The sequence below is a fragment of the Branchiostoma lanceolatum genome, chromosome 4, assembly GCF_035083965.1.
Source record: "Branchiostoma lanceolatum isolate klBraLanc5 chromosome 4, klBraLanc5.hap2, whole genome shotgun sequence".
NCBI lineage: Eukaryota > Metazoa > Chordata > Leptocardii > Amphioxiformes > Branchiostomatidae > Branchiostoma > Branchiostoma lanceolatum.
The window spans coordinates 9112442-9134366 of NC_089725.1; the positions used below are offsets into that span (position 1 = coordinate 9112442).

At 42.2% G+C, this 21925-nt stretch overlaps 1 protein-coding gene across 2 annotated transcripts; it reads right to left on the bottom strand.

The window, feature by feature from the left end:
* Positions 1-1921: 1921 nt before the first annotated feature.
* Positions 1922-21808, bottom strand: LOC136432453 (zinc finger protein 106-like). 2 transcript variants are annotated; one of them, XM_066423757.1, is made up of 23 exons: positions 21422-21808; positions 20456-20529; positions 20035-20096; positions 19707-19847; positions 17689-19087; positions 17200-17353; positions 16521-16564; positions 16137-16379; positions 15477-15977; positions 13924-15051; positions 11857-13308; positions 11221-11336; positions 10538-10599; positions 9991-10127; positions 9139-9258; positions 8597-8674; positions 6981-7097; positions 6057-6248; positions 5476-5607; positions 4806-4928; positions 3940-4011; positions 3357-3503; positions 1922-2635 (listed from the first exon to the last, which is right to left on the bottom strand). In XM_066423757.1, the coding sequence occupies exons 2-23, from the start codon at positions 20525-20527 to the stop codon at positions 2579-2581; spliced, it is 6549 nt and encodes a 2182-aa protein (XP_066279854.1). In that variant the 5' UTR covers positions 20528-20529; positions 21422-21808; the 3' UTR covers positions 1922-2578. The 2 variants fall into 2 exon arrangements, with proteins under 2 accessions (XP_066279854.1, XP_066279853.1); XM_066423756.1 differs by having other exon boundaries at positions 15477-16379.
* Positions 21809-21925: the final 117 nt, after the last annotated feature.

Genomic DNA, 21925 nt, shown 5'->3' on the forward strand with positions numbered 1-21925 from the left:
ACCATTATTTGGGGTCAACACTCAACCCTCTACTCCGCTCAAATTTTGAGTAAAAAGTTTTGAAGTTTAAACGTCACGCTGAGAACCTCGCGCCAGGATATCTGACAAACTTTGTTGATATTGAAGGACCAGACGACGATCCGCTTGATTTCTACCGGGCTAGTCAAAGACAAACGTGTAAAACGCATTTTGAGATAAAATAAAAGTTCGTCTCTCGGCATTTATGCCGCAAAATACAGCGTTGCATTGACAAATCATTTCATTTCGCCGATCGCCCGCCGCCATATTGTTTAAATTCTGCTGCCCCAAGATGCATTTCGCGTGTTACGTAATCCTCATCACATGATCGCATTACGCGTCTCTGATTGGTTACTGCTGCAGCTAAAGGCGGGAATTTTGCAGCCGAAGTGCATCATGGGGCAGCAGAATCGCGGTCCAAGTTTTTTCTTTGTCTGAAATGTTACACATGAAAACGCAATAAAAACGCGGTTTTATCGACTACATAGCAATATTATGGTGAAGAGAATGCAAAACCAAAAGATGTTTTCGGGAAAGCATACATTTATTTGCGGATTGATGGTGGCCTTTTGCGTAATCTTAGCGATAAATGAACCCGGAAGTGTGCCGAAAGCGGCGTGGGTTTTCGCGTTTTATACGTCAAAACAAAAACAAAACTCCCGCTGAAGCGAACTCTGGAACATTTCAGATTCTAGCTATTACGTTTTTGATAGATAATATCTACAGATACGCATGATGTGCCCATATTTGCAGCCGTGTGGGTGGTTAGGAAATTATTGACGTCGCAAGCGGCGTAGTACAAGCGGCGTGGGGTACGGAATTATGGCCGGCCCGACACACTGAAATAGTCGCGCGGTTGAAAACACCCAGCGTTATTTGGTGTCTCATAATTTGATATTTAATATCGCTAAATCAATTATTTTTATATCTAGAATACCTTTTCAAAAATTTACGTATGATGTAGCATCGTTATCTTGTAAACATAAGAACATGAATAAGAACAGAACATGCATAAATTATCGTTGCGTGTCGGCGACGCGACGGGGCTAGCCTGCTGGGGTAATAATCGGTGACTTCCTGACTTACGTCGCGATTTCTAAACCTAAAACCTAAATAAAGTGCGCACCCCGACTTTGGCTTTGACCTGAAGCCTCATCTTGAAGGTTGAAATGTCAAAAAAGTGCGTCCTTTATTAGAAGAAATACGGTAATCATTGTACATTGGTTTTTAATTCAGTGACAATACTGTGATTTCCAATAAAGACTAGTGATCTTGTTTTTGATATGGAGCTGAAACTGAGAATGTGATATTTCGGGCAGTGATTTTGTTTGTAGGGGTCACATATTTTACCTTTGTGTCGCACATCAGTATTGGTTGGTGCAATTTCCAAAGTGCAACTTGGCGCAATACACTAAGATACCCGTTTTACCCTGTAAAATGCTGTGCAGTTACCCGTGAAGTGTATATATCAACTTCTTATAGAGAAGGAGCATGTACTGCTCTAATACTGGTATGAAAATGTCCTGAACAGAAGGGATGGTACATTTAGTATCTTGAGGGACTTTTTGTGTGAGGAATAAAAAATTGTAAGTTCTAAACACAATACAGAAAATGCACAGAAAGTAAAAAAAAAACTCTTGCAGATCGGACATATAATACAGTTAGGCTTGCCCCTGAGGCATTGCCAAAAAAGAGGATGGGAAAGTCTACTGAACTGCTAGCATGCTATCTTTTACTTTTTTACTTTAATTAAAAGTTGTAGCAAAACCATCAATACCTATTCTTTGATCCTGTCTACTTATCCTGTCAACAAAGCTACATCACTACGGTAACAAGTTTTGTACAAATGTATCCAAACTTTCCTTTGGCAAAGATATCAAATCAATCCGAGTACAATACAAGGTTATGGCACTCCAGCAGCATTTGCTATATTTACAGTAAGGTTGTTTTTCTTCCATACAGTATACTTACATCATAGCCCTTTAAAACTCATGACCAAACACAAAGGACTGAAACCAAAAGAGAAGTAAGTATCAAACATAATATGAAATGTATGTACATTATGGCCATTGATGTTGGTTTTTTAACTCTGTATACATAATAATGTACGACCGATCCACCGCAACTTGTTGAGAAGTTAGCACCTATTATCAATATTTTTCAAGCTTCCTTTTTTACCAATGATTAAAGACCACACTAGCTATATACTTGCTGCTTGACATTAATGACAAGTATATAACGATACAAAGACAAAAAAAGTACCATTTGTAAGAACTTACTGCTCTTATTCTCTTCAATAGAAAATAAGGGCATTACTATTCTGACTGGAAGTCAAACTTCACATGATCTATACAGTATGGTATCTATCTACCGAATACCTTTCACAGCATATGTTGTACCCTTCAAAAGTTTGTCTTACAAAAAAGTGATTAAAAAACTTCCAGCTACATGCTTTCTTTTGAAACAGACTACACCAAAGTGAACTTGGTCCTTGAGGGGTGGCGTAGAAGTCTGGTTCTACATGTACATTGTATATGATGTGTTGGGATGAAGCTGTTTGTTATGTCTCCATCACATAGTGTTGATCCACGTGAGCTGACAAGTGTTGCTGCACCTCCTATGGTGAAGGAAAAGTCACAACAGCAAATGAAAATCAAAGTCGTGAATTAATAATGAAGCTACATAAAAAGGTTACTGCATCAGAATGTGATGGTACAGGTACCTAAACCTCTGTACCGGTGCCTGAACCTGATGTTACATTTAGGTACACATCTCTACATATGAGGTATCAAAAAGGGTTGGCTTTGTTAAAGGGAACTTTTGCGAAACTTAAAAATTGAAAAGTATAAACTATCTATTAGAAATACTTGCAAACCGTTCAAATTAATTCTAAACAATGGGAAAAAACACCCATGCGGTGACTTGGAATGAACTCTATATTATGCTAGATATACCCCAAAGGCAAGTTCTCACTTGTTTTACATAACGGTAAGTCCGTCATAGTTCTGGCCTTTCCCACCATTTGAAACTCCAGCCGTGCTGACGGCTACTCGCTTGATGACTGAATTTTGTGACGTGGGGAAGCAGTATGCTGGCTTTGCTGAGGATGGATTTCGAGGAATTTTCCGAATCAAAAGCCTGCTATCTCGTTAATTCCCTTAAGTTTGTTAAAAACACAGCAGGGCACAAGTTTCAAACAGTAGGAGAGCCCTGAACCTGAACTATGACAGACTTATGTGAAACAAGTAAGAACTTGACTTTGGGGTACATTTAGCAAATTAGACTTTTTAATTTCAACTTTAGAAGCCAAATAATGGGTGTAATTTCAAAGTGGCTACCTGCAACTTGTGTTTCTTCATGCAGAAGTCCTTGCCACATGCTTTCCAGCAGCAGGTGATGGTGGTGTTGTTGGGCTGGATGTGGTCCGACCCCAGGTGCTGTTTCAGGTGCTCCCGCATGCCGAATATCAAGCTGCAGCAGCGCCACTAGGAATGTAAAGACACGGAAACCTCAAAATTAGCCCCACCTGATTGAAACAAGACGTTACAGATTTCCTTATGTTAAGCCCCCTTCACACTTGTGTGTAACTATACACAAGTCTGCATGAGTTGCAGATTAACATGTTTTTGGTTTAGGTTAAGTTTGCATCTGAAAAAGCATTTATTTGTCTTGATAACTAGGCTGCACAAAGTAGAAAACAACTTCTCCCCCGTAAACTCTACTTAAATCAAAAAGAAATATTCTCGACTCAGCTACGAAATTAACATGGTATAATGTGGTATTGAATTAGATGCCCCACATTATGACAGATGCCACACAATCTGATAAAAATGGCCACATTTTGTTTCATGCTTTCCGAATGTCGCAACATATATCAAATAGGGGACTGTATTTGATAGTCCAAACACGAGTCCAACTCACCCAACAACGAAAGTTCTTGGTTAAGTCCAGTGGCAAGGCAGTCAAACTCCCATCATAGCATCCAACATACACCTGAAACAGCAAGCACCAAAATCTTAGATGAAGTTAAAGATATTATTGCTGCAATAAGCCTGTAAATGTTCAAAGATGTTGGAAAATTTACAAAATAGACAGAGACTGACTGTCCATCACAATTAGCAGTTCAACCAATGATAGCATGGCAGTTAGCAGTTCGGCCACTGAGAAAGTGGCTATTTTGTATTTCTATGTCTAGGTGGGTGGGGCTATGGGATCACTCTATTAGAGAATGGTGGTTTCATAAACCAGACTGAGAGTGTGACCTCTGAAAAGTTGTCAGCCAATCAGAGAATCATCTAAATCTTTTCTTCAGGAAAATCCAATTCACTGATTGGCTGGCAGCTGGTTAGAGGCCACAAAAGTGGAAACCTCAGCCCGGTTTAGCAGAGCCTCTCAAGGTATATTGTAAAAGAGCCCAGACTAGGCTCTGCGCATGAGAATAAGGAGGAAAAGGAGAGTGATCTCGATCCAATTTATCTCACTGAAGATCTATTCTTCCAGTGGTCGTGACAGAGAAGACAGACATTAATATGTATTTACAGGTTCATTGTACTGGGGAAATTCCCCAATCTCTTTTCAACAAGCAAGACGAACAGAAGACCACGGCTTAACGTCCTAAATACTGCGACCCTTTCCGGTAGCGTGAATGTCGGGTGAGTGACACAGCCAGAATCGAACTCACGGCTTCTAGTTCCAGAGGCAGAGTTGCTAAACAACTGGACTACACACAAACAACTGGACTACACAGTGTCACACTACCACCAATGCGAGGAAATGTTGGTACTGACCATGCTCTTGTGCACCTTGAGGCACATGATCATGTCCTTTTGTCCCCCGTACACCTGAAGCTTCTCCTGGGACGCCACCTCGAACACACGCACCAGGCGGTCCAAGGAGGCTGTGATCATCACCTTAGTTTAATAATAATCATTCTTTTGTTATTTCTTTCAAAATAAAATGAACAAGCATTGAAGGACAAGCAAGGCATAGAAATCAAAATAACTGAAGCATGTGAGGAATAACAACAAAACAAATAAATAAAAAACAATTGAGAGTATTCATAATGTATGTAAATATGCTAAACCTAACCTACCTAACCCTACCTAACCCTAAATCTAACCTTGAAACCCTAATCATAACACTAACCAGCACATACATATTTAGAATGTAATGGGTATACGGTATACAGCCTGCGAATCAAACATATTATACATGTAGCTAGGGAGTCTCTTTGGTCAACATTGCATCAGAGCAACGGCCGTTGCATAAGCTATCTCTTGGGATACAATTACATAAATCATAAACCTATTCACAGAATATATATATATACCTTATACACATGTACGCGAGCAAGACCTTATGTTCTACCTAAACCTAACCCTAACTTTAGATTCAACTCTAAGCCCTACACCCTGATCCTATACCTAACCCTACCTAACCCTAACCCATGATCCTCACCTTGCCAACCACGTGGATGCCAGTGACTGCATGGCTGTGTCCTTTGTATATCCCCTGTAACTCCCCTGTGTTTATGTTATGTGCCATGACCATGGTGTCTGCTGATCCACTGTACACAAGGTGGTTAACAACCTATAGAAAAAACAAAGACTCTGTAAGCTAACATTTCATCAGATAGACTTGGTTCTTTTATCATTCTTATGCAGTCAGAAGTAACACATCAAGTAGCAGGAGAAAGAAACTGTGGAAATATGAACACACAAGCTGTATAGCAAAGATGCAATTAACAACAAGAAGAACTTTCCAACGAATTCGAGAGAATAACAAGTTAGTGGGCTTTGAATTCAAAAAGTTCCTTGAAATCCGTCCTCAAAAAAGCCAGTTTGACAAGTCCTATTCATACTGGTTAGGAAATGTAGCAACCTGACGTCGCATAATTCAATCATCAGTCGAGTCGCAGTTTCAAATGGTGGGAACTATGACGGACTTAAGTGAAACAAGTGAGAACTTGACTTTGGCGTGTATCTAGCATAGTAAATAAGCCTTTCAATTTCAAGTGTAGCTTCCAACCAAACACCTACCTGCATGCAGAGAGGTGTTTTAGAGTGCCCAGTGAGGGTCTTCAGTAAGAGTCCGTCCCGAGCGTCCCTGATAGAGATGGTGGCATCGTACGACCCCACCAATAGCAGCCGGCGCGGCCCCTCCATACCGGTGGTGATGCAACTGATGGCTCGCGGGGTGTGGCAGTCAAACTTGTCCACGCACTTCTTAGTCTAGAACAAAGCATTACACCAGCAACATTACGACCAGAGATGTTATTGTTGTTCACCTTGTAGTGCCTAGTGGCACATAAGGCAGCAAGTTTCCTTGCCGTTTCTGTAGCAGGGCATATTTTTTTGCAGGGAGGGGTTGCTAGCCCTTCCCCTCTAACGTGCTGAGGCATTTCCTTGAACACTATTTTACGTCCCTTCCGAAAGACGGGTGCAGCCCCAACCAAGATGCCCTTGCCAGGTAGCCTCCTGTGCAGGCCTCCTATAACGCGCGACATATATATATGGGGGGGGGGGAGCTCTTATGCCGGCAAGGGAGTTGTGCAGCCGAGGGAGTTGTATAGCCGAGGGCCCCTCGGCTATACAACTCCCTCGGCTGCACAACTCCCTTGCCGGCATAAGAGCTCCCCCCCCCCCCATATATATATGTCGCGCGTTATAGGAGGCTTGCACAGGAGGCTACTTGCCAGGAAATAAACCGGGATTTCCCGGTATTCGCGGATATTCGTTTGAAAAATAAAAGACAACTCTTCAACTTCAATTCATGTCAGTTACGGTCAATGGATCGACTTGAAACTCAGAACTTATAAATGGGAGACCATCCAAACACATTCCTAGCATCCTTATCACAATCTCTGTTGACAGAGAATCTCTACTGGTACATATGGCATCACTCAAGTCCACTGTTAGATGAGTTTGTATGTGGAATTTTTGTAGGATGATATCTGTCCTTACCTGGGCATTAATAGAGATGACCTGTCCATTGCCCAGCCCTATGTACAGTGTGTTCCAGTTCTGGTGCATACACAGCACCCGGTCGTCCAGCTCATACTTCAGAACACAGGCTGCCGTCTGGAAAACACCATCAGGAATAATGACTATTGTAATTCACTTTATCTTGATCAAACTTTCATGGTGAAAGGAAAATGGACATTTTCACTGAATTTTAACTTCACGGTGGCTGCAAGTGAAGGAATCATAACTGATAACAACAGTTTTTTTCACGGTGATTATAAGTTCATGGTACAGAGGTAACAGTGAACATAAAGCTACAGTGAAAGAAACCAGCAGTGGCGTAATATCGGACATCAAGAAACAGGGCTCATTTAGGAATGTTACAGGGAATCTTACATTTTCCAACTTCAGTGATGTCTGTAACAACAACAAAGTAAAGCCACAGTTACACAGCCAGGGTGACAAGAGCTGATATTGCACCCAAGGGGATTCATCAGAAACACAAACGAAGACTTACATCTCACAGACACGAGTCATTAACCACCAACTTGAAGATACATTGTCAGAAGGCTGTGACAAACTTATAAACACCCAGTCTCCTGGAAAAAAAATCGAAGGCTGTTCCCAAATCTTACATCTTACAGACACGGGTCATTAACCACCATCGTAAATTGACAGACAGTTGTGACAAACTTATTAACACCCAGTCTGCTGAAAAAAATCGAAGGCTGTTTCCAAATCTTGCATCTTACAGAGACGAGCCATTAACCACCATCGTAAATTGACATATGGTTGTGACAAACTTATTAACACCCCGTCTGCTGAAAAAAATCGAAGGCTGTTTCCAAATCTTGCATCTCACATCTTACAGACACGAGCCATTAACCACCATCGTAAATTGACATATGGTTGTGACAAACTTCTTAACACCCCGTCTCCTGAAAAAAGTCGGGGGCTTTCTCCAAATCTTACATCTTAAATCTTACAGACACGGGTCATTAACCACCAAGTTAGATTGACAGAAGGTTGTGACAAACTTATCAACACCCCGTCTCCTGAAAAAAAATCAGGGCTTTCTCCAAATCTTACATCTTAAATCTTACAGACACGGGTCATTAACCACCAAGTTAGATTGACAGAAGGTTACTTTTGAGTCACAGGGGATCGGTCCTAGAATAGCTCTGGACTAACACTGATTATTTTATGTTAAGCTTGAGATTATAAGATCAATCCAAGCTCAATGATCTATAGCTTCTCCGCCGGCTGTGGGGAGGAGCTTAGAAACATCTGCTTTGAAATTTGCTGTACACCAGTGTGTGAAGAAACAAATACTAACCAAGGAGATGCTGATTGGTAATACATTGTATTCTCCAAGCAGAGGTTTCGGTCGAGTGGGGTAGGCGTGTCCGGGATTTCTTACGTTCCTCTTCCATCAAGGAAGAGGAACGTAACGTGAAGGAAGAGGAACGTAAGAAATCCCGGACACTCCCACCCCACTCGACCGAAACCTCTGCTTGGAGAATAAATACATTGGTCTTCTTCTGTGTCCCGTGCTGCTAACAAGTTGAATCTATAAATTATAATTATGATGTTCGGCAATTCAGCCGTAATCTCACCTGCACGTTATAGCACCTGACAGTCTTGTCACTTGAGCCCGTGTACAGCCTCTCCTCTCCACCTTGGCTCCTCAGCACCTGTAAGAGACAACGGAAGAAAATTCAGTGTCTCAAAGATCTATAATTACATGTTTCTTTTCTATTTCTAGATTATCCCTACCAGTAACTGTTTCTACCATTACTACAGTTTTATCCTGTGCTACTCCCTGTTACTAGTGTTAACGTTAGTGAATAGCTAGATATAAGATTCTCTGTAATGAGCTTTCAATGAAATAAATACAATGTACATAATGCTAATCATTGAAGAATAACACATATTTTTGGCACCTTTTCTTTGTGACTTAGTCACATAAGTATGGTCTCAAACCATGAACCATAACAAACAGAATACCGTTCTAAAGGATTATGCTTTCTAATGATACGTAATGCAATGCAATAGATAAAGTATTTTCAAAGACATGATCAACCAAAATCAACTTTCCAAACTTTTAGTGTTGAGGGTATCATGTCACCAAGAGAAAGTCTTTTCGTTGCCCCCTCACCTGTAGACAGTTAATTTTCCTGTTGTGTCCCTTGTACACCTGTACACACTCCCGACTGACCAGGCTCCAGGCCTTAGCCACCATGTCCGCAGACACACTGTACAAATAGTCTCCTGAGATCTGGAACAAAAGAGTGATACAACCATCCAATAACAGTCAAAGTGGAAAGCAGTAACAACAAGCTTTTCATTGTCAAGAATTTCCTAACTAGTCTTGATGTTAACAACAAAATTGATAACAATTACTGACTGAAAAGAGACAAAGCAGAGAGATGTTTGGGCTTTACCACCCAAATATTTTGCAATACATGGTTAAGGATATTGGCTTAGAGTCTAAACATCCTGGGTTCGAATCACTAGCAAGCCCCAATTGTTGTGCTCTTGGAAAAGGCACTACACCTATTTTTTCACTTGACTCAGGTGAGAATGAGTCCCTATCTTTGGTTAGAGATGTCCTCTTGGATGGGACATAAAACCAGAGGTGTCTTTGAGGACAGCCACACGTCGAGCATATTAAAGATCCCACCACACTTATCAAAAGAGTGGATCAATCCTATCAGTCTGGTCTTATGCAGCAGGTACCTACTATACAAAACTGGTATGTTATGCCCAAAGGCAGTTTACAGTTTATTTAGATAACACACGGAGCTAACAAAATGTAACAAAAACTCTGGAATTCCCTCCCAGCCCACTGCTTTCCCCCCAACTACAACCTACAAACCTTCAAAACAAACATACACTGCTGTCTCTCACCTATGCCACATTAGTCCAATCAGTTCAATGCCAAGAAGTGGCCTCTTACGGCCTTGCATTGACTGATTGAGCAAGATCGTTAAAAAAAAAAAATGATCACCTGAATGGCCACCACTCCTGCAGTGTGCCCTACGAAGGATCCAGGGGTGTGGTCCTGGGTCTTACTCACTACAGACGGGGGAGGGGGGTCCGACTGACTGGAGCTGGGGGTCTCCTTCATGGTGCCTACACAAGAAGCTGAAATACACGTGTGAAAAATTAAACAATTAGATCTATCATGTTTGCATTTTCGAAATCAGTGAAGACAATTACAGTAATTCTTGTTTCTTTCACTGTAACTTTATGTTCACTGTTTTCACGGTCACCTCTGTACCGTGAACTTATCATCACCGTGAAAAAAACTGTTGTTATCATTTATGATTCCTTCACTTGCTGCCACCGTGAAATTGTGCTACCGTGAATATAAAATGAATTACAGTACATTAGCCTGACTAGCCAGATTGATCAGTACAATAAATACAGAAGAAAAATGTACTGTTAGTAACTAACTAAGTATTACTTACAAATTAGACAAATTCATCAAAAAGTGAATCTACAAGACAGTGAAGAAACGGTTAATACTTGCTTGAATTATACAGTAAACTTACCCTCTTTCTTTATTTGCTTCCTGATCTTTTGTGCTACACCTGGCTGGATCAGTAGTTGTTGCCTGCAAAACAAATAAAAATGTAAACTTTGCATTAGATAATAGTACAGCATAATAACCAAATGGTTCAACAATTTAATCAATAGTTAAATATGGTAACATTTCAAACTACATTGCAAATTCGTAGGTACCTAATAGAACTTTAAGTTTTAACTTCATTTCTGGGACTTATGTTACGAAATGCTGATAGATACAAAGACAACAAGAAATTGTTGCTCTCATACCTCTGTCAAACATTTACAGTTATTGTGAATTTCTTGCTTTATTTATAATTGTGAATTTCTCTCTAATTCTGTCTACTTAGGACCCGGGCCAGGCAAACCTTCCAATCCTACCAATGTCCTGTTACACCATCTTCCACCTCACATCCTGTCACTCCACAATATTTCAAATAACCACGGACACACACCAAGACAAACAAACACCCAAACAATGCCTCCGTTTTCACGCAGGTAAAAAGAACACTTACCTTGGCAACTGAGGAAGCTTTGCCCCTTCAGATGGGGATGAGTTGGTAGACATGCCCGTGCCCAATATTCAAAGAATGAGGGACACACATCAGGACAAACAAACACTCAGACCAAACAATACCTCCATTTTCCCACTGGTAAAGAAAACACTCACCTTGGCAACTGAGGCAGCTTGGCCCCTTCGGGTGGGGATGAGTTGGTAGACATGCCCGTACACGTAGACGACACCACATTCTGTTCTTCAGTAGGGGTAGGGTGGCTGGAAGTGACCTGTATTGTGTTGTATGGTATTTGTATCTTTTATTTCGAACATGTTAAAAAACACAATCTACAGCTTCAAGCAAAAGATAGAAAGTGCGGGGTTTGACTTTGAGAAAGAGTCACCAATATGGTCTGTGCATGTTCTCCCCCTTATCTGAATATAATAGCTGAATAAAAGCAGAAAATCAAGTGATTACAAAACAGCTAATAAATAAGTAAACAACTAGTAAAGTGGGATATCAGAGGTTCTTTTTTCACAGCCGGTAATTCTCACCTGCTGACGTTTCGGTGTCTATCAGATACCTTCTTCAGAGATTCTAACTTCTCACCGAAATGTCAGCAGGTGAGAATTACCGATTTTGGAAAAAGAACCTCTAATATCCAATGTTCTACCAACCTGATGAAATTATTTTCGGAACTAGTTAAGTGATAAGTAAGTGCTGATTAATTCATAGAAAATGACTGAATAAATACAACAAAGGATTAAGAATGAATAACAGTAAATAATCAATAACAACCAATGACTAACCTGGTCTTGTTTATTCTCCTCGTCCGAGTCAATAACCAACACTTCAGCCTCCTCTTTGGGTACGTCGATCATCGATACGCTCTCGGCAGGGCTGGTCGGGTTGGGCAGCTCCCCCGGGACCTGTTCCGTGCTGTCAGGACTCTTCATCACCTTCCTTGGCTGGGACAGCACGCTGTCCACAATCTCCGAGAAGCTGTCTCTGTCAGGACGTTTCTCTGCTTGGCCGCCTTTGCGTACGGACTTTGCTGCCGACGCCTTCTTTGCCGATTTAGGCTTCCTTCTGGGCCCACGCGGGTGATCGTCGGGACTTGTCTCTGACGGCGCTGCCTGGAAGAAAGCCTTTCTCTTCTTCTTCTTTTTCTTCGTCCCTTTGGAGCTCCCAACACTGTCTACACTGGATGCCCTGCTTGGCGGCCTCATTTGATTATCTGTCCGTGCCTCCTTCTTCTTCTTGCCCTTTCTCGGTTGTTTCTGTTGTTTTTCTGGACCTGTGGAACCGTCCTTTGTTGATGTACCTGGCTGGGCAAGCAGCAAGTCATCCACACTGCATAGAGCAGTGTCGCCGTTACCTGTCTTTGCTCCGTGTATCGACACCACGGGCGTGCTGTGAGGGGTGCTAACAATGTTTTCACTCTCCTGAAGGAAGTTTTGGGAGGCACTTCTTAGCTGTTGAAAGTTAGCAGCCAATTGTTTGAGCATGGGGCTCTGGTATTGACTCTTTGTCTTCTCTTCGCCCCCGAGATCTACGACACCAGCAGCTTTCCCTGTCTTAGTCTGCTGTTCTACAGGAGACAATGGCTGGGTCTGTGACTCTTCTGCATCACTGAAATCTAATGTGGGAAAGATGGGAGCAGCGTTTTTCCTCCTCACGTTACCACTGCTGGAAAGCAGCTTTTGTGCAGAGGTATCGACGGGAGTGTTTGGTTGGTTGACCACACTGTCGTTGCACGAACTGTGGGAGGATTTTCCAGACTGTGGTCTTTGTTTAGCAGTAGAATTAGTCGGAAGACTTGCATAGGATTCGGATCTTCTGGCATCGGCAAGGGATCGGGACATCATGAACTCTGGGGGCGTGGCGTATTGACTGACACCTTGCGTAGACAGACTTGTGGGTGACACAGGCTCCTCCTTCACTCTCACCACAGTGGTGTCTCCGAGGGAGAGATTCAAACTGCTGTCAATCTGAACTGTCAACTGGGACTGGACACCACTGTTGTTAGCTGAGGAGATGGCACTTTGGTCTAAGGCAGACAGAGTTGTGTTGTGCGTTGCGGTGGTCTTGCTTTGTTCGGTGACTGAGGGGGGACGGGGAGACTGGTCCCTGGGGGTGCTGTGGGTTGGGGATGCTACGACGGTCGACGCTCGCGAGTTCGAAGCGGAGCTCCGCTGTGAAACGGCTCCCTGCAGAATCTCCAGTCTCTTCTGTCTGAGGTGGGACACCTGTTGAACAACCTGGAAAAAAGACACTGGTGTAAGAAGCATGGTTTACATGTATATTACTTTTCTATAGACTACCCATGCCAATCTTTTCTGTGTATGTGTCTTAACTTCAAAAGAACAGAATGTAAGTCTACATTATTATGGTAAGTACATGTATGTATGTCTTAGGAAATTACAATTTCTAAGGACTAGTTTATCAAGGTTAGACATCCAGGTAAACAACATTTCAAGACAATGAATAGTGCTTTTCAAACTGGCTTTCCAGAGGATGGATTTCGAGGAACTTTCTGAATTAAAAGCCCACTATCTCGATCATTCCCTCAAAGTCGAGGGAAAATTCCTTGACCTCCATCCTCATGAAAGCCAGTTTGAAAAGCACTATTCATTCTGTTTGGGAAATTTAGAACACTGATGTCATACAATTCAATCATCAGGTGAGAAGGCATCAGCACGACATAAGTTGCAAACGGTGGAAGATCCCAGAACTATGACGAACTTATGTGAAACAACTTGACTTTGGGGTATATCAAGCATAGTATAGTTGGCATTTCAATTCTTTGTGTAGCTTTCCTTTGAAATGCAAATCTTTCGACATTGTCCGTAAGATAGAATACAGGTTTTTCCCACCTGAGCCTTCTTGACCTCCAGCTGGTGCAGCTCATCCACAGCTTTCTGCATGATGACCTTGACCTCGGCGATGCGCTGCTCCACGGCCGTCTGCTTCCTGTGCAGCCCCTCCTCCTGCAGCGAGATGGTCAGCAGGTGGTTCAAGTTCACCCGGGGACTGGCCTCCGACTCCGAACCGTCCTGTGGTTTCCTCTTCTTCACCTGCTCCTGTGTTGGACCACCTGCTGCACCTGATTCTTCAGCTGCATCAACTTCCGCGAACGTCCGCTTGTTTCTAGACTCTTCTCTAGTATTCTCCTGAAGTTCTTTCTCTGGTGAGGCCACCACAACATCTGCATCTTCTTTCTCTTGCTTGACGACAACACTGCACGACTGGGGCCTGGGGGATTCCTTTTGTGGAGGAGCTGTAACTGGAGTCTCTTTTTCAACAGTGGAAAGTCGCACCGGCTCAGACTGGTGTCCCTCATCGTTGGAGCGGGGAACGTTGTCTGTGAGTTCAGACTGTACAAGATCGGATGGTTCTGTATCTCTTTGTATCGATGTTGGCCCAGATTCCTGCTTTACTGTGGTTGTTTCTGTGTTCGGCTGAGAAAAGCGGGATGGAATTACAGTTATATCTGCGCGTTCTTCCGACGCCTGTGACGAGATTTGCCGACGTCTTTGTACCCTCAGGGAACTGGAACTTCTCTGAGAGTTTGATACCGGTGGTGGTTCCTCCAAACGTGGTAAGTCGTCTTCCGATGCTTGTGCCGAGACACGTCGATGTCTTTGGTGTCTTTGGTTCCTCAGTGAACTTGTCTGAGAGTTTGATACTGGTGGTGATTCCTCCAACGTTGGTACGTCGTCAGACGGGCGCTCTACCTTCACTCTAGCACTGCTTCCTGCTATTACACTGTCCGATTCCTGCGACCTATCCCCCGTTTCTTGGTCGCTGTCTGCAGTAATGTTTAACTCTGCTGCAGCCTCACTGATCTCCTTTAGTTGTTCCATTGACAACTCGTGCAAGGCTATGTCCTGTAGGTTGATAGTGATGGCTTGTGGGTCCAGGTCGTTCTGGTTACTGGAGAGGGAAGGTGGTCCGAGCTGGAGGCCAAACCTTGGGAGTCTGGTCGCTTTTTGTTTTTGGCCCTGAGAAGAAAAAAAATATTGTACAGGGGAAAACTTTATCATGTCTGTCTATAGGACAAAAAGCCTCATCAGTGACTGGATTTTAGCAATATCACCTCAAGCTAGTATTGATAAATATTTGATATTGATTTCCACTTCTCATCACAATTTATGAATCTTACCATATATATAAAAAAAGAAATTTCAAATTACAAGAATAGCAAACTTCAATAAGTCAGTAACAAATTATGACTGTAACTGAATCCATTAAAAATCTGTTGCAAATTTACATAAAAAAGGAAATACAAGATGGCTTTTCGCTTTTTCTATTATGTTCTCTAGTAACCATGTGTAATAATCTAGTAACTGTAAAGCTAGGTGTAAATGCCATTCAGTGTACATGTGCTCTGTACAACACACACATGTCTGTACAGACTTCCACTAACCTGTTGATGTTGCACCAGTTGGCTCCACTGTTGGTGTTGCTTGTTCCGTGATTTGGGAGAGTTCAGGAACTGAATGAGCGCCGAGGGAAGCCCGGTCTCCGTGACCTCACCCTTCCGTTGGCTGCTTCCCGGCTTCAGCCTGCTGCGCGCTCCCGCGATGTTTGGCTGCATCGTCCCGCTACCCATCTTGTTCTTGGCAGACAGGTACTTTCCCAGCTCTTTCTGAAGGTGTGGCGGGAGTTGGAGTTTCTCAAGCACTTTCGCTGCTGCTCCTTCAGAGTCGCTACCGTCGCTTTCGCTAGTTCTCCTGACACGTCCTTCGCTCGGAGAGGCGGCGTTATCGCTGATTCTCCTTCCGCTACCGTTGCAACTACTTGGGTTTCTAGGATGTCTCTCGTCGGGACAACTAGTGGACCTCCCCAGTACTGCAGTTTCTGCACTCCCGCTACTGCTCCTCAAATCTTTGCTTTTTGAGACAGTGGGAGGAGACTTAAAGGAGTCCTGAGGGTAAGGAGGAAAGGAAGACTTTGAGTGGCTGTACTTGGCCCTAAAGGCTTCGAGGGAGAAAGTTCTTGGAGAATCTGGTGAAGTTTTAGTAGTAGGCGATGAGGTAGTTAGAGAGGTGTCTTTTGTTGCATGCAATGGTGTGTCTGTACAGACCTTGACAATATTCATTGCTGAAGCTTGTGTAGACATAGGAGCTTGTGACATTAGCACAGGATGACTGCTTGATGCTAGTGATTCTTCTTTCGGGTGTGCTGTCCTTTGTGATGGTTCAAAGGAGATATCTTTCGTTGGCCTGCTATCTGTGTCGGAGTCTTCTCCGACTTTCTTCCCATCCCTCTCCGGCAGTATCTGCAGGTAGCTTCCGTCAAGACGAGAACTTCCCTTTCTGTCAACCACCTAAAAACACAAGAAACATCCTAGTTGTGCAACATATTACTAGCTGCTTGTCTCATTTAAAACATAAAGCAATAATGTGTTAAACTACCAAAAGCCACACTATCGCAATTAACTACATATGACGTTTTGGGAATAACTCACCTCTGGATGTGGAGGGACAGTAGCTGCTGCTTCTAGCGGGAGTCCTGTGAAAATAAAAAGTTACATTTCTATGTTAAGTACATCTCTATGTACATGTATAACAAGATCTACTATTGATAAAAGGTAGAGTTCAGTTGTTCAGAGGAGACTTTAGAAACTTAGGGTCCAGTGTTGTTTGAACTAATCATGTATAGAAATGACTAAATAAATTAATTTTCAAAATCCACTTTTCCGGCCCCAGGGCTCGAAATTCATTTTTGGGAATAGGTGCACTGGTGCACCCAGCTCAAAAAATTGGGTGCACAGAAAGAATTTTGGGTGCACCAGATAAAATAAAGTTGAATGTTCTTCAGAACATAATTACAAAGTCTAATACTGCTGCCTTTCTTAAGAAATTCAATCTGTAATTCTATAGCTAACTTTAAGATTTCAAACAAATAATATATTAAATAAAGTACAGCAAAAAGTTATCATGCTGTTTTTTATACTTACATTTCAAGAATATTCTGTATACTAGTGTACAATAGTACCTTAACCCTATAGGCTACAAAAATATCTAGGTGCACCAGTGCACCCACAGTCAAAAATTAGGTGCACAGCTCCAATTTTGGGTGCACTGGGTGCACATGCACCCACTATTTCGAGCCCTGTCCGGCCCTAATGTTGCTTGGGTAAGTACCTGGACGCTCATCGTTGCTGTCTTCCGTGTCCATGGAAACTTCATTGTAGTCATCCAGCAACTCGGTGGGGAGGGGGGCGGTGCTGGGCTGTCTGGCCGATGCAACATTGTCCTTAGTATGGGACCACCGTTGTATCTCTTCCTGCTGTTTGGACTGTGCGACCAGCATGAAATAAAACAATTTTATTTTATTCACATTCATTTATTGAGCATTAGACAAGAAGCATAATGCATATATGCTTATGAAGTACAGATAAACGCTTTGTTAAAACAACCAAATTAAAGTTGTCAATGGACCCTTTGTAAAAGAATTTAACAGTACTTATAAAGAAAAGTAGGGGTGACCTGGTGTGCTTGGATAAAACATGACCCATATCGAAGCTGCATTTCACATATGCATGTATCTTCTTGAAAACGGATCATGCTTCACCTCAAATGAGGACAACAAAAGAAGATCATAGAGGAGTAAGCAAAATCATATTTACTCACTTGAGCACTAGATTCTTCATGGCCTTCAACTGCTTTCCCTTTTTGTTCCCCTCTAGGTGTGAGAAACCTTTCCATTCTTCTTTTCACCTTCTGTTCCAAGGAAACGGGCAGTCTCTCACTCTCTTCTTGCCTCTTGGCCCTGAGAAGATTGCCCAGATTCTCTGCTCTACTGAGAACCTGTTGGACGTAGGAATCCCTGTCTACCTTGGGTTTTTCTGTGTCTACCGTGGGCTTGGGAGTGTCCTTTTCGGTGGGCTTGAAACTACCCTTTCTAACTTTGCTTAACTCGAGCAACGCAGCTTTCATGACTGGGGTTTCCACAGAGGATTTGCGAGAACTGTGTGAAGCTTCGCTTCGTCTTTCTGTTTCTGATGAAGTCCTCTTTTCTGCTTTCTGTTCTGATCGTAGGTTTGAGTCAGACTCTCTTTCTGCAGTTTCAAGTGAATAGTCAAGTGACCGCCTTCGCTCCAACGGCTGCGTGTTTGTCTTTGGTGACGATGGCAGAGAATTAGGTTTTTTGGAACTTTCGTGCCTTCCATGGTCCTTTTCTCGGTCTCCTGTTCCATTGCCTGATCTCCACCATCTGTACCTACTTGAGGAAATGTTCAAAACACTGTTGTTGGCTCTACAATCAGAAGGGCTTTGCATATTACCTGATTGTATACTGTCTTTAGCTGGCCTCTCAAGTTCTTTCTCTGGGACATTTGGATCCCTATCTCTACCATGTATACCGACAGGAACTCTATCCCTTTCTTGGTTCAAGCCAGCAGAGGGCCTTCTCTGATGCATAAAAGAATCTTCTTGCATATGAGCCGCAGCTTCCCTCAACGCTCTTCCTCTATTTCTTAAATGATAAGGCGAATATCTCCGTTCGCGTGACCGTGGCCTCTCTGCTTCTCTACCGAATCTATGGCCGTCTTGTCTGTACCTGTTAGGTCCGCGGTACTCGTGGTTAAAGTTTTGGAACCCGTCTTCGTACGCAAATGAATCTACGTAATAGCAGTTCTGTGGTGTCGCCATGTTCTGGTGGAATGGAGCTGGGCTCTGTTGGGACCACTGTGGCCCACCTGCAGACTGGTGTCTGTCAGCAGACGGGAACTGCTCACCTGATGGGTTATTCCATCTTGGTGAGATCGCCGGGGGTGTACCGACAGGGCTTCTTGCCTGATCATCCCATCGTCTGTGTCCTTCCCTTGCATTAGCATGTGTTTGGTGAGGGTCCTGATCCCAGCGCCTCTGCCTTCCCCTCCTCATCCCCTGACTACTATTCCCTGCCCCCCCAGTCCAGGCATCCTGCCCCTCGGGAGTACCTTGATAGCATCCCTTTCTACTGGAAGATCTGACTGGTGGCTTGGCTTTATCAGGAGGGGAGAATCTCCTGTGAGATCTAGTATTGTCCCTGTGGGGATGAAAGGATAAACGTCAATAGTGTAAGCCTAATCTTAGGCATTATGACTTAAGCAATACAACTACTGCATAGGTGATCTGTAGTACAAAGGCTTATGTACATGTACTTACAAAAGCTTATATTTACACATCCATGAACAACACCTTATTATATAATATATTTTTGCATACTATGGTTTCAACTTGTTGGACAAAAAACAACAGAGAAAAAAACATGCCTTTTAAGTTTTGGTAACCTGACACAAATAGATGTATTCCAGATAAAGTTTTAACTTTAAGTAAAAAGGATTTTGATTGTTTACTTCTTGTTCTTTTTTGGTAGTGCAAAGAAAAGCAGATCTAAAGAAAAGAACCTTGCAACAGACCTGAGTCAGCTTATAAGTTACATGTATGGCCTATGTGTCAGAGACTGTCATTCTCGTTCAGGACTATTTTATTTTGTCATAGCTAAAGCTGTAGGGCTGATATCAATTAGGACTTTACCGTGGTCAATATTGACTGAAGGAGGTAATATATTGTGCCGAAAGGTCAGTGCTTCTAGGGATACTGTAAAACTATAAGCAAACAAGTTGTCATGTTAGTTGCATGCTGACAGTAAAATTTATACAAACCTTTCTTTCGGTGGGGAGACCTTCTTTCCCTCCAGACGTTGCTGTCTATTGTGGCGGTGTGTATCAGAGTTCAGGTGTTTGACATAGGCTGACAGGCCCACACATGTAGTGTGGCACAGGTTACAGTCATGGGCAGAGTTCCTGGCAATGAGAGAGAGACGCAAGTTTTTAAAAGTCATTTGGACACTGTTGATTAATCACCTGTTTAGCAGAAATTTTTGAGCAGAACTGTGTATAAAAAAAACTTTTTCGAAAAATGAAAGAAAGGATGTGGAAAATATTCAACTGTTCAAGATTATGTCAAAAAGAAATAAGAAATTGCACTTACTTTCCATGCTGAGCCTCATACTCTTTATGATGAAGAAGGCTCCAACTGTGTTCTTCCAACTCCTAAAATTGAAAACAATGGAAGGTTCAGGCCATGCTTAATTTAAGTTAAAGTTATAAACCTGCTATCAGTATAAATGTTTCTTGTCTACTGACTAATAAGAGACTTACTACAAAGTGTACAGCTATGATCATTGAAATTGAAAGATTGACATGCAGTGTTATCAATGCAATTTGTTTTCTGCATTTAGATCACAGTAACATAAATGACTTATGCTTGTATACAGTAGTTTGAACAGTAACTACACTACAGTAGTTACATTATCTCTCTCTTTCCTGAAAAGAATATATTCTTTTACTGTCAAGTGCAAATAAACATAACTTTGGTATGATTCAAGCATTTGCTAACTAGTGTAACTTACCTCTTTAGTTGTGTACACTATCTTGCACAGCTTGCAAATAATCTTTTCCTTGGCCATGCTGGTTTTACTCATACCTTTCAGTGAAACATTGCAAAATTATATACAGGTCATTGATTAGGGCAACAATGTACATTATCGTAAAGAGTCTAAGACAATTCATTTCACCCACAAATGACATGCCTTGACCATATCAATATGAGGAACAAGTAGTATAATAACACAAGAAAATATGATATTAAACCTAGAAAAACAAAAAAATTCTGGAGACCTTGTCTTCCAAAATATTTTTAAATCTATGCACGCAAAGATGTTGATATAGCAAATTTATCTGTGTTGTTCTTGCTTCAGCTTGTATAATTGCCTTTCGGCATAACACAATCAATAGATTCCATAACATTTAGATGATTTGCAAAGAAATGGTGCATCAAGCTATCTACCTCTATTTGCCTGCAAAATTGTTATATACATGAATTGTGCGAGATTGCAAATGGTGGTTATCTTTTTATTTGGCCTACAATAAAGTTAAAACAAGATAAGAGGCTAATTAGTATACCTACTTTGGTAGTTACTTACATTTGAACGGAAGTGGCTAAATTGGCTTAAACGATTAGTGTCATAACTCTTGTGCGAACTACTTCGGTGTTTTCCCAACATGTTTATACCAAACACTTAGAACAGATACAAAGAATCTATGGAGGGTAACAAGTCCTCTACACGGAATGTGATAGCCCATAAGAGCCAAAATACCGAATAACCGTTCCATGTTAGACAACAAAGGCGAGTGGACATACATCGTTGGCTACTCTAAACATGTAACTCAATACGCCACCAGCTAATTCTCATGCTGTCAAATGTTTAATTTAGTTTGCCATTACAGTCGCCATCTCTAACAGTTTGTCAACATGGGTGTATTGCCAAAGTCATAACAGATCGATTTGCGACCTTGTAACAACTTTTAAATCTTACCTCAAACACTCCAAGAAGCCCTTCATGTCGACCCGGATACCAAACAAGCAGGGTAATATTACGTGCCGCCGTGTACACATGACTTGTATACACTACCAACGGTCAAAACTGCCGTTCATTCAAGACACACACCTTTAGATATGCAAATGAGCGTCTTCGAAATCCAGCGTGCTCCTTAGCACTTTTGGCATTTAGTTATGACGTTTAGCATTTATCATTCGACTTTCTTAACAGCAGGGGGGTTGAATGGGATAAATCCTATATGAAGGAATAAATTTGCACTCCACTATGGGACAGGGTGAAGACAATGGAGACTTTATCAGACAAAAAGTCGTAAAAATAACCATAGCTCCGCCATTTTGGGTCACAGCGAGGAGCATGACGGGATACCAATCATTTTCTTACGACAACTTTCACTAAAACCATTGTTCATTGGCTACGATTAGCGGCTGGCCTACATTTTGACCAATCAGATGGGGCGTACGTAAAACCATTGTTTAGCAA

What these genes read in the sequence shown, in the direction of transcription:
- LOC136432453 (XM_066423756.1), bottom strand. Translation starts at nt 20,527, where the DNA reads ATGAGTAAAACCAGCATGGCCAAGGAAAAGATTATTTGCAAGCTGTGC. An exon ending in CTGTCCCTCCACATCCAGAG is followed by an intron (nt 16,380 to 16,520) that starts GTGAGTTATTCC and finishes TTGTGTTTTTAG; the next exon opens with GTGGTTGACAGAAAGGGAAG. An exon ending in TGAAGAAACACAAGTTGCAG is followed by an intron (nt 2,636 to 3,356) that starts GTAGCCACTTTG and finishes CCTTCACCATAG; the next exon opens with GAGGTGCAGCAACACTTGTC.